Source organism: Lissotriton helveticus, chromosome 9 (assembly GCF_964261635.1).
Source record: "Lissotriton helveticus chromosome 9, aLisHel1.1, whole genome shotgun sequence".
Lineage (NCBI taxonomy): Eukaryota > Metazoa > Chordata > Amphibia > Caudata > Salamandridae > Lissotriton > Lissotriton helveticus.
Window position 1 is genome coordinate 804841474 of NC_136070.1, and position 13586 is coordinate 804855059.

The window sequence follows — 13586 nt, forward strand, 5'->3', positions numbered from 1 at the left end:
TTGGGTTTGCAACACTAAAGTTTTAGGGAAAGAACATAGTTCCTGGGTATCTGGTTGGCAGGAACCCAGGGCAGACGTAGTCAAAGAGCATCAACATCAGGCAAAAAGTGGGGTCAGCCATGCAAAAAGGGGCACTTTCCTACACTTCCCAACACTAGTTGTAGGTTCCGCCCCCCTCCCCACCCAGATTCCTTGGGTGAGCACTGGACCATTACCTCACTTTGGCTCAGAACGACCTCTGGGTGGTCATTATCAAGGAAACTGTCAAGGGGAACGTCTTTTTTGACTACCACCTTTCTCCAACTAAGGGACCCAGATATTTCTAGGGGTACTACAGCCACAGGCCTAACAGTGACCTCCCATGGGATAGCCCTTACTCTTTTCATCTCCCCTGGGATAGGTTACTTTGAGAGTAACAACCTGTCATGCACCACAGTGTGACTGGCACAATAAGCTCTCAGGGCAGTGGTGTGGATTCTATTCACCAGTAGTAGGGGAAAGTGTCTACTACCCTCCGGAATTTCCAATGCAATGTTTGGGCCCATTTTAAGTTTGAATGCTATGTGTATGTGGCGTTCCTCATCTGAGAAATTACCCTCATTGATCACACTGACAAACCCTGGAGCTACACTGGGGTCTGGTTGCTTAGAACAGCAGGGGTCCTGGGTGTGGTGGTCTGTCTTTTGACAACTGTGACACCAGGCCTTATTGGGATCACACTTCTTAACTTGGTACCCAGTTCTAGTTTGTGAGGTGTCTTTGTGGCCACCTTCCTGGAAAGTGTTTGGGGGGCTACCCGGGCCTCCTTATTTTTATCTTTAGGATGCTCACCCTCTTTACCCTGGGGAGGTTTGGTGACCCCTTTATTTTGGTCACATCTAGTGGACGTTTTGGTCATCCTAGTCTCGACCCAATTGTCTGCCTTCTTTCCCAATTCTTGGGGAGAAATTGGACCTAGATCTACTAGATACTGATGCTACTTTTAATTTGTGCAATTACTTAACATGTGTTCTTTCATCATGAGTTTATAACACCCAACATAGTCATGCACTTCACTTTCAGTTAACCAGCCACCTAGTGTTTTTGCTAAGTAGTCTATTAAGTCAACCCAAGATTGACTTGGGGTTTTGTGAGCCCAGTGAATCTAATCTTATACTCCTCAGTTGCGAGTCGAAAGCCGTCAATCAGGGTTCCCTTCATGAGGTCATAGGACTGAGCATAAGGTCAGTGAGAGTCATTAATCTGTGTCTGCAGTTACCAGAGAACAGTTCCCAAAGTTAAGCCCCCCTGTGTGACTTCTTCACTTGCCTCATTCCACAAGCCCTCTCAAAGACTGTGAATCATTTGGTAATGTCACCTCCTTCCTCATATTTGGGAACAATTCCTTTGGGGATTTTAAGGTCATAGGAACTTTATTTCACCCTAGGTTTGATATTGCTGCCACCATTGATGGGGGGATAATCCCATCTCTCTAATCTTTCTTCTTCTTGAGCCAGGAGTCTGGACTCTAAATCCTATCTTTTGGTCAACCTTGCTAGAAGGTTGTCCTCTTCACTGAGGCTATTTTCGGTGATCTCACCAAGACTTGACCCACCTGTGTAGGTTCTAGGTGTTGTGAGTACTATCCTTGGGGTCAGGGTCTCAGGGCCTTGTTCTCCCTATTTTGTGTATGGTGGGGATGGGTGAGATCCTCCCATTCACTGGTTTAATCTATTTCTGAGGTGGGATCTTCCCTCCCAGAAGGGTGGTCCTTAGCATACTTTGCCAAGATCTGGATGAGCTTAAACTTGGAAGGATGGAACTCCACAGAAAGATTTTTCAGTTTGTCCATAATTCTCTCATATTTAGAGAGAGAAAAGATTCACGCTGCAAAACTTCTAGGATACTTTTACTCCTACTACAGTGAGTTTAAGACTTGTATTTAAATGCTAGAGGGGTTTTACCACGGCCCTTACAAGATTTTTAAGAAATTGGAAAAATTGTCAATTCAAAAAAATCAGTTGAACTAAAGGCCATTTTTTGATTGTAGTCGTGTGATCAGGTGTTAAACAAGTGCTCCAGCAAATGCAAAGTCGTAGACCCTTCCAATGATCACCAATGTAGGAAGCTGGCTCTTTATATGCACAGAGTCCAGTGGTTCCCCAGAGGTATAGCAGAGGCTATAGTAGATAATTCCTTCCTCTCATATGTGGTAGTGTGGTTGAGCAGTCAGGCTTATCAGAGGGTTGTGCTAAGTATTTGTTGTAAACACTCAGGCAAGAAATTATGTCAAATACTCAAAGTCTGAATCCAGACCAAATGTTTGTATACAAAGTTGTTAGTTTGTTGTTTTATTTCTAGAATCAAGATTTACTTAATAGCAGGTATGTTATACTTTTCATAACATGTTACATTTCAACAGACAGTGAAGACCGGTTTGGTAGGAACATTCAGATTACCTTTGCAGTTGAGAAAACAATTGGTAAACTGTTCAAAAACACTTGAAATTACTTTTTAGTTACTTTTAAGTTACTTCTCTACTTTATCACAAGACAAACTAATCATACCGTTTGTGCATTGTAGGACATTACCAAGTAGGTTAACTTTTTTGCAGACACTGATTTACTTTGTTGTGGTACAAAAACAGGTTCAACAACATTTTCCAGAGAAATATCCACCACGGAATACTATTGAGAAAACAAAGTGTTAGGTTTAAAGGTAAGAGGTTGGAGGGTAGAAACAAGGTTTAGGTTGGCACCCAAGGGGCACCACCAGCAGCACTAGGGAAGCTGGGTGCAGAGTGCAGGATGCTAATGTTAGCCAAAGAGGCTAGGGGGCACCTCAGTTAGGGCTGCTCACGGGCAGGTCAATCAATCTTGGGAGGCAAGCTCCTGGGGCTAAGGGAAGGGCGAAGGGGGTCCCAAGTTAGCACCAAGACTACACCACCAGCAGTGCAGGGGAGCCTGGGTGCAGGGTGCTTAGGAGGTGTCCTATGGAGGTTGGCAGTTTTGGATTTAGGCTCCAAGCTTAGTCCAAGAAGTCTTCCGGGAGGAACCAACAACTGGGCAGGTAAGTAGAGATGTCCCTCGATGTCAGGACACTTCAGGATCAGGTCACCAGATGTAGGGTTGAAGACTGCAGGGGTGCCTTTTGATGATGGAAATCAACGGGCATCGACAAGCAAACTTGAAGGTGACACTGCTTGAAGGTTTGGAGGTCAGATCCATTGGGGGACCCTTGGGACATGGGTCTTGGACGACGGGTGCTTAGGTAAGTCCTGGAGCAGGGTTTCTTGGTCCTGCAGGGGCTGGATCTTCTTATATGGACAGGGCCGCTGTCTTCGGGTTTGGGGGGGGGATCAGTCCTCACCAAATCTGGAGGTCGCTGATCCTTTTTGGAGCCGTTGTTTTCATCTGAGTTGCAGGCAGGCCTGTCAGGCTGGGGTTAAGTCAGTTGGGCCAGGAGTCTTCACTGCTACAACGTCTACGGGATTCCAATCTTCGTAGGTCATCAAGAACTGTTATCTGGGTTCAGGGCTTCCCCCATAAATACTGCATTTCGGGGGCGTTTTATGAGACTTGAGGTCAGTAACCAATGGGCTACTGACCTTCCGATTTCTATACCCTTGGGGTCCTCACCCCATGTGGAGGAGTGGGCACAATCCCTAACTCTGATTGGAGGGTGCTTCCAATCTGCAAGATGGGGGCAATGAAGAGTGGGCTTTCCTTCGCCTCCCCCACCTGAGGGGTGGGGTTGACAGAGGTGGTCACACCTTCTGGGCTCTTCTAGTTTTTCCCACCTGTCTTCCAGCCGAAAAGAGGTGAGACAGGAAAGAGGCCTGCTCTAGAGAGAAAGTGAGGCTGTGGTCTCTCGGCAAATGCGGGAAAGCACTAGAAGCTCCCATGCCACAGATGGCTCTTCCTGACCTCGGGGAGGTGTGCACATCTCCGCTCAGGAAAGGCCTTGTTTCTGGGCCCAGGGAGTGAAGGCTGCCACCCGAGGGGTCCTATAACTTGTCTTGTGGTGGCAGGCTGGTGGTCACCAGTCAGAAACCCATCAGAGGCTGGTTTGGTTCAGGGGTTCCCTCTAGAGGGGACCCCTGAGTGCATGGGATAATACATCTGTCACTGGAATCCGTGCTGGTTTAATATTCCGAGATGTTTGATACCAAACATCCCAGAATCCAGCAAAGCCAATATGGTGCTGGGAAACTCACTATGACCAGTTTCCAGACCATATACTCTCAGTATGGCTTTACTGAGCACTTATAATATCTGAGAATGGCCTTACATATTATAGGGGAGTGTCTGCTCATGCAGGTAGGTTCTCACATGAGGGATTGTGCACTCTAACTTAAGGGTGACTTACCTAGGACTCAGAACAAAGGACAAAGGAATCATACTCACACTGAGCCTGGATACGTAAATTAGTAAGGAAACAATGGCTCCTGTGGACTAATAAAAGTATTTCTTATAGAGTATGCACAATGGCAATGTACAGGGTTGAATTGATGTAAAAAAAAGAGAGCTAGCCACATGCACCAGGGATACTATCAATTTGGAGAATATTTTATGCAGTAAGTGGGTAAAGTCAACAAATAATAATTAAACAGTAGTGAAAGGTGTCCCAGTGAAACACGGTTGGAACCTAAACTAGTGGGGACATATTTTGTGACATATGTACAAGGTTTCCTTTTGAAACATATAAGCGACCATTAGAAATTGAACAATGTATTGAACAACACTCTATGCAATGATAAGTGCTGAGTAATGGTTTGCCTTTGTTAACAGTCAACGGCATTTCGACCCTGTGTGCAATGTAGGGTCTTTTCAGGACCTAGGAGTGTAGGGACACCTAAAAGAAATGGGAGTATACCGTCAGTGTGTGTGGCCATATTGGGAAACTGCATATGTAAAGGCAAAGGCAGTGTTTGTAATGTACCTGAAGAATGGCCTGCACTGCCTACTACCTTGTACATTTGTCACAAAATATGATTATCAAACAGTAATTAAGTATAAGTTCAGCACATGAAAAAATCCTAAGCCAATTTATAAAAGTAGAGAGCATGTTAATAAATAAAATTACACCAAAACAAACTAAATGCAGTCAGTAGAATCAGAGTTATGAATCTTAAATATTTTTAGTGAAAAATAGCACCTAAAAGATCAAAGGGCCACATGCGGGTACCTGGTCGCGTGATACCAGGGCAAAGTCAACAGTTAAAGCTGACCACGATGGAGTGAGGGTCGGATACACGAGGTCGAGTGGACCCATTCTCTGTTTCCCTTTGGACTTAGAATGAATTTTGGAAAAAAACTCCTGAGAAGGTAAAGTTCAGCGGGCAGGGCTGCTGGTTGTGTCCGAAGAGGAGGCGTGATTGCCGAGGAGCTGCTGTGTGCAATTGGTTAATCACCACAAGTAAAGGCAGCTTGGAAGCCAGTTTAGGATTTAATTGATGGGGCACCTGAGGATTTCATGTGGACAATGAGCTATTCTTTATGGTACTTAGGGGCAGATTTACTATTTTTTATATAGCGCACTGCAGCAGCCACAAATGCTGTGCTACGTGATAAGGAAAGAGGAGGAGAGCACTCTATTTACTAAAATAAGGTACTCTCCTCTCACTTGCACCAGCACTGAAATCAGCTGCTGTGTGCCACGGAGATATATGTGCGCCATCGTGCAAGGATACCTCTGCGGGTCTAGCATAGGTTTTGTACTGGAAGGAAGCCTTCCAGTACAAAATACTATGTACAGACTCACTTTAACCATTTTCCCACTTGGCATGTGTGCTGTAAAGTGCAGCTCACATGTAAAGTCGGAAAACAAAGGAGAAATTAAAACATTTCTCCTTCCTTGCGCCAACTTGAAAATGTGCTTAATGTTTTCTCGCTAACCCCAATCTACTTTATTTAGTAAATTGGGGTTAGCATGAGAAACCTTTGGTACACATCCCATGGCGCAAAGTAATGCAAAGCAGCGTCATGTGCTGCTTCGCATTACTGTAAATTGGGAACATAAGATGTTGTGCCGATTTACGTCACTTATGTGAAGCAAACACGGCGCACAATCTTAGTAAATCTTCCCCAAATTTTCAGGGTGTATGAAGCGGAGTTCTAGAAAGTGTACTTTTAATAGACAAATGTTTGCACTAGGTATAGTTTACCTATTATTAAATTATATATGTTGAAAGCACTTGTTTCATCTTAAAACACCAAATCATTTTACAGCGGTCTACCTTATGCAGTGTATTATAACATTTTAAAATAATGACTTGCATATACAAAGTGCTTTCTGCGCCAAGCTGGGACCGTTTAACACTATGAATACACAAGCCATTATTCCTCAAATCTGCAGTGGTCACATTACTCAATTGAAATTTCAGAATGTAAAAGAATGTATTTCTATCTGATTAGCTTACCCTCCATTTATTTTTCAGTTAAGGTTGCTACATTATTTTATATGCCATTAACCGAAAGTGAAAAACAAAGCACTTGAAGAATATTTTCTTCTTCATAGCCACGTGTTTTACCCTGCCACCTCGTGGCTAAAAGGAACAAAATATTCTGTGAGTGTCTTGTTTTTCCACTTTCAGTTACCTGCATATAAAATAATTCAGAAACCTTTTAGGACAAATAAATGCAAGTTATGCTAATGGGCTGGAAATGCATTGTTTTAAATTATGAGGTCCCTGTGTATGTTTTTTATTTGAACTAATTCAAGGTCAGCCTGGAAACGTGCCAAGTTGCACTTCCAGGCCATCTTTATTTACAAGTGCTTGTGAGCAATTTGCGTCCCCTTAGGAGTGCTGCCACGGCCCTCCAGGGGTGGCAATCCCCCCAATTTGAAGACATCTGCCTTACAGTAGCGAAACATGATTTTAGGAGTTTTTCACCACCAAGACATGTAAATGCACATGTGCTACTTTTCAAATACAATACACCCTGCCCTATTGGCTGTTTAGAGCCTACCTTAAGGGTGACTTAATATATATTAAAAATGAATGTTTAAGCCTGGCTTTGTGGCAGGCCTGAGACATGTTTTAAAGTGCTACTTTAGTGGGTAGCACAATCAGTGCTGCAGGCTCACTAGAAGCATTTCATGTCCAGGCCCTGAATTCATGTAGTGACATATACTGGTAAATAAATTAAATGTGCCAATTGGGTGTTAACCAATTTGATCATGTTTTAGGGAGTGAGAATTATCACTTTAACAATGGTTAGAAGTGGTAAAGTGCACACAGCCTTAAAGCTAACAAAAACTAATTCAGCTAAAAAGGAGGATGAAGTCAAAAAGTTTGGAGAAAGACCAACCTAAGGCTGACAGGTCTAACACGTGTCTCCCCCCCACACCCCCCAACTGAAGGTGAGGAGAACACCCTACCTCCTGGGAATCTTAGTGCTACTAAGAAAAAACTCAGAAAACAGGAGAGGTGAAGGCAAAAAGATTGGGTGAAGACCACACCAAGGCTGGCAGATCTAACACACTTGTAATACGGCAGATGGGCTATCCAGCACATTTGGCACAGTGTATCCCATTCACAAAACTCTAAATCAGGGATACGTTTTGGACTGGTGAACCTAATTGCATCACTCTATGCTCTTTCAAACCATGACTTCATAATCCATTTATTGGTCTGTTACTCTCTATATAATACCATATGAAGTTTTTAGGCCTCACCTGCAGACAGCTTTGGCTGTCTAGTGGGAGCTCATGCCATCCCAAAACACACATCTCAACACACAACATACAAATAAACACATATAATCAAACAGGCTTTTGGACAGCAACATTCACCCACTTGTTAGTGTGGTTTAGCTGACTTTAGCCTCAGTCTCATGAGGTTGCCCAACAGCCCACAACATTTTGCGTATGTGGACATCAGCGAAGTTAAGCCTTCACATCACTGTCACTCACTATGTAAGGGAACCAGATTGCAAGCACTGCTCAGGCCCTTACTCTTCCTTCTCTTTATGTTGTTCTGTCAGGTAACTCCTTTTATGTGTGACTGGTAGGTTCTTTCACAAGGCCATCACTGGTCTCTTTTCTCTTGCTAGACTGCTCTTTCCCTTGCATGCGCTTGGTGGGTTTGTTCATTAGTCCCCACTGCACTACTTATCTGCTGATTTTTTATTTCTGTTTTCAAAAGGTGACAGTCGAACTTGTGTGTGCATGTCTGGCAGCCATCTACGGAAAACAAAGGAAAACACTGGCAAAGCCAATAGGGCGCTGCCAGGGAGCAAAGGCAAAGCATATTGAGTTTTCCACTTTCTTCAGTTATGTGAGCACATGTGCACTCTTCCAAGTAAACACAGTTAGTAGTGCAGCAAGCATCACCCCCATTATATTTTCATGCGAGGACAGTCTTTATGTTTTAATTCAGTGACTGTTAATTTGCTTGTTACTATGTGCTTCACAAATACCCGACTCCTGTGGATTCATCATCTAGGACTTTGACCTGTAAATTCAGATATTCCTTTGTCCAGTTCATCTAGAAAGTAGAATCCAGATTCCTCAGAAACTACGAGAAAATCTTACTACATGGCAGTGGTCAAGGTCTTATGGTGGTTCATTGTACTTGGGACCTTATCACTCCTTGAGTTTGCCAACTCTCTTCTTCGCTGCCGAGCACGTTTCCTTGAAAGATAACTTAAACCGCAAAAATGGAAGGCCTGCATAGCATATTATGCCTGTGACACTCAGTATTTTGTAGTTGCCTTTTATTTGGCTCACAACCACATTCTACATCTTTTGGTTGCAGAGGCGGCTGCCTCAGAATGGGGGAGGTGCGGCGAGTGGATTAAAAAAATATATATACCTTCACTGCCGCCGCGCCACACGCCTCTCCCACTGCCACACAGCTCTCTTCCATCTGCTGAAAGCACCAGGAGCACCCAGGCTTTGAGACTCTCCCAGCCAATCATGACGCTGCAGGAGCAGCGAAGTGATTGGTCTGAGCGTCCTGTTTGGTCGCTCAGGCAGTGCCTGGGAGCCTAGGCATGTTCATCATGGGGCTGTGCAATACAGCCAAATGGAGAACATGTTAAGTGTGCACTTAGAGGACTGCAAACCACTCCTCCCCTGCTCTGGCGTCACAGAGCCCAGCCCCACTTGACTCCCGCATAGAAAAATAAAATGACAAAAACGTCCTGTTATTAGCATTTTGTTTTTCTTTTTTGCACTCCTGACATAGCAGTGGGGTGGACTCCTCCTCCTCAGCGGAGGAGCCACCTCTGTTTGGTTGACATCTCATTCTCTGCCCCCTTACAGAGTGTGTATTGGAGGCAGAATATTATTCCAAAGCCCCTTCACAGGCCACCTGCTATGCCATCTTCAATCATTTAATGTCTACTGTAATGCAGATCACAGCAAATTGCAAGTTAAAGCTGTCAGATGGTCATTATAGGACTATATGTACCCGTATGGAAGTCCATCTTTAGACTCCCTCAGATAGTGATTGCTGGTTGGTCCTTACTTAATCGCTCAAGCTCTGTGGTGATGACTGGCAAAGAGAAAGGACCAGTTATTTCTACCCCCATCCATGACGTTCTGCTATTTGGTGATTTGCTACTGCATTTCTCTGGAGTTTCCTCTGAACCAGCATGGCCTGGGTCTGCCACGATAAACGACGACTTTTTGCAATTAGAGGCATATTTAGTGTGGGCGGCCACAGTAGCAGTTTATTATTCTGATTACCATTTTGTTGTTGCACATTGGAAGGCGGCTTCGTTCAATTCTCCATTAATATCATATACATTGACTATGTTACAAAATAATCAAAATAAAATAAATAGCCCAATACAAGAAGGTTCATTTCAGAGGGATTGTAGGAAATAGGTGACCTGTTCATATCTTGCATTCCTTTCAGGAAGATTTAGTACGTCACAGGCTGCTCCCAGAAACACTAGTTGCACCGTTCTTTTAGAGAGTCTAGAGGCTTCTAACAAACACTGCGTCATGTTAAGCGGGGACTTTCAAAAGCTGGACTGCTTGCCATGCACCCTAGTTCAGCCAATACTGCACTGAACCTGTGGGGCATGATGGTGTGTGTGGTCTACATGGAACTCTCTTCTGAGCGCTGTATGCAATATGTAAAACACGTTTGTGTAGGGGACATCCCTTGGAATCTCCTCTGGGAAATGTACTGCAAGAAAATCCATGTGGTTGCAGTAGGTGGCCACAAGGACGGTGGGGCACGCACGGCCCCCTAACCTGGGTAGGAATCTGAAGAGCTGTGGATTAAAATGCTCATCCTTGCGATTGTACAGTGGCTACAGTCTTCGTCAATGTCTCTACATTCAAGCATGCTTTGTAACAATGATTCAACTGTACTGTACCTGCTCCTTTTTTACTTCTACTTCTTCTTCTTCTTCTTCTTCTTCTTCTTTCATTACATTACTATTCACTGCCAGAGGAGTGAAAGTGAACTGCGGAGCTGTCCTCTCTCTGTCCATGTTGAACACTGCCTTCTGCTCGCTCGTGTTCTTCTCCTTCAGCTGTGAAGTATCATCAAAGGTTGCGTTTTCTCTATCGTCTGATTGTCTCACCATACCTTCCAGACTCTGCCTGGTGCCATCCTTCATGAACAGTAGAGTTAGGGGCCTCTCTGCAGCAACTGCCTCTTTAATTGACAACAGGAAAGAATCTCTGGTTAATCTTGTGAGGCACTTTCTATCACCATAGTTGATTTTAATTAATATACAGATACTGAACTGAGGTCTGGGGATAAATAATGCAAATACCAACTATCATTTAAAGGCCTCCAATATGAGTTGCTCAGGGCAGTGACCTCAATGGGGAATTCCACCATAAGCAACTCCAAGTGGTTTGATGTTTCCAAACACATAATTTCCATGTCTGTTAACACCAGCCAACTTTTACCAGGTGGGAATCCGCACCAGCAAAAGCCAACACGGAGACTGCATCGCAGAGGCACAATCCCACCACGCTAACTCTCTCAGGCACCACAGGGGGAGCAGTCAATGCTCCCCTCAGACATTCTACAACTTTTCCACCAGCCCAAATGCCCTATACTAGGCCTGACCTACCCCACCTACGATTACCTGGCAACACAGATATTGAGCAGCTGCTCAGAGTAGTTGATAAATATCTGCCTTTAAGTCACTGGCATCAGGGAAAACCTGCGCAAAACGACACAGTAATTTTCAAGTAGGTTATTACCCATTCCAGAGATGTGTAATCCTTATTATCTCACAGGGAGATACTGGACAGAATCATTAAGTCCGACCCCAGTATCCCCAGATGAGAGAATGGAGAACTCATAATGGAAGGTGGGGTGTCCAATACACACCTTGGTCCCTCAGACTGAAACACATGAATGCTGCAATAGTTCTAGCCGTGATTTGCACACCAGTGTCCTACTCCAGTGAATTCAAAATGGTACATTTATCTGTCCAGACTCCCAAAAATCATTCTAGTCTTCTGTTTTTTATCTGGTTCAATATAATTCAACTGGAAGCTGTAACACAATTGTTAGCAAGCATGCCGTACTTATAAGACCTGGTGCAGGTACCAGGGTCACCTTCAGATACTTTCTATTTTGCTGCTGTTGTACAAGATATAATAAAGAATGTGGCTTATTATGCATTGGGAATCCTCTTGACTGTGCTGAACAGGACAATGGTCTGCCCTTATCATGGTTCTATCAGGTCTGGTGCAATCTTACACCCTTATGATGGAGAAGTGGCCTGTACTGGGAGTACAAGTAAATAATGATGACTGAAGCCTCTCCAACAACCGGAATGTTTGCTCGCAATGGGATGTTCAGCCCAGAGATCATACTCACTAGTGACTGATCAATCTCAATATTCTAGTTGTAAGTAGCCCCTTGTCCATCTTAGGGTACCTTAGTGAGTCTAGGCAGTGATCAACCTCCTTTCAGAGCTTACCTGGAATTGATGCTATATAGTCTCCCATGTGCTCAGTCCTGCAAGATAGCTAGTAATGATTTGTTGAAATCTTTGTTAGTCCCCAAGAAGGACAATGGGATGATCTGTTGACATTGCTATAGCTGTCAGGAATACACAGATCACAAAGAGTAACTGAGTACTTTGCATCTACAGCCCACAACTCCCATTGCCAGTAGCGGAGAGGTTGTCGTCTCTCAAATATATAGGCCAGCTGGTACCAGCTGGCTTGTCAGAGCTGGGACACCTGTCCTCACCCTGAAGGTCAGTGCATGCAGTCATCACTATTGTAGCGTTAAGACTCACTTCTCTCTCCGCATGCTGTGTCATACATGACTTGGAATGCATAAGCAACTGTAAAAAGGGGAGATACGCGGAGTGCAGCAGGACGCTGACACAATCCCGGCTATCAGTTGCACATAGGCACATAAGAGCAGGTGTTATAAAATGAAAGGACAGGATGGCGCACGTAAGTGTTATGCTTTGTCCACTGTCTTATGGAACTCCTCTTGTGCAATGAACAATTATGTGTGTGACATCATTGGTAAATTAAAGATAATACATGAGTTAGGGTACATCCTTTGCATTCAAATATTTTGCAGCTTTTTTAAATATTAATGTCATAGAACAAGCTCTTTCCATTCTCATCTTCATATCGGACACAATCAATACTTCTGTGTCTGAACAAATAGGATAGCCATGTTTTATCATGGGAGGCCCCCATCCTTCCATGTGTTTCTACTTTCGGATCTCTAATAATTTGAGTTAGAACAGAGGAAATAACAAACTTGTTTCACAACTCTTACCTGATATCTTATTTACTCTTCTGATCCTGAAATGATTTTGGCTTCCTAGTATCATGCCTGCACCTTGCCTTGTCTTCAGCTTGACGTCATTTCCATTGATTGTGAGATTGAGGAAGTCTTCATCCTTCTCGTAGGCGTTCTCGATCAATAGATTTGTGGAAGCATTGAACAAAATAATTTGCCCTCTGTCCTCATACTCCCACTGCACACGCCTAGACTTTGCCTCAGCTTTGAACCGATGGATTAGATTCTGGCGGAGGAGGGTTTCCACTCTCCCACAGACAGCAGCAGCATAAGGCAACAGACCTTGAATTGTAATCCCTCTTGCGTCTCGAATGAGAAAGCAATGGCTGCTCATCCCTTTCAAAGATTGAACGCATTCAGTGTCTTTGAGTGCTGGAAGTCCATCACTGACTATGGTATCCTTAAACGAGTGGCGCTCTGTGAGGTGAACGATTTCCTCCTTCAGTTTGTTAATATCATCAGGCTTCCCGGATATATGCAGGACTACAATCTTGCACACTTCTAAAGGAGAAAAATATATGTAAAAGGATCAAAATTCAGTACAAGGAATGTATAAAATGCAGCAAGTTTATCAATTTCTGTAAACCTGATCAGTCTAGAATTGATTTTCTACAAAATATAGCAACTCAATTAGTAATTTTTTAATACAAAATTGAAGACAACACATACTCAGATGCAGTGCCGACCATACAGACACAAGAAGGTTACCCAGTATAAGAGGTTCAATCTGACTGCAATTCACCCAAATGCCAAGAGTAGCAAAAAACACACAAACTTATACAAAAAGAACACCAATGGCAACATCAGTTTGACTTCTCAGCTTCCCTTAGACATTCAACAACCCATGTGC

General features: G+C 43.8%; 1 protein-coding gene across 2 annotated transcripts in view; it reads right to left on the minus strand.

The window, feature by feature from the left end:
- LOC144781884 (uncharacterized) overlaps nucleotides 1–13586 on the minus strand; it is a 698016-nt gene that overhangs the window by 126367 nt on the left and 558063 nt on the right. For both annotated transcript variants that reach the window (XM_078660934.1, XM_078660935.1), the window contains exons 16-17: nucleotides 12713–13237; nucleotides 10317–10600 (exon numbers count right to left, since the gene is read on the minus strand). In XM_078660934.1, coding sequence (XP_078517060.1) covers nucleotides 10317–10600; nucleotides 12713–13237 — 809 coding nt within the window. The remainder of the gene's footprint in view (nucleotides 1–10316; nucleotides 10601–12712; nucleotides 13238–13586) is intronic.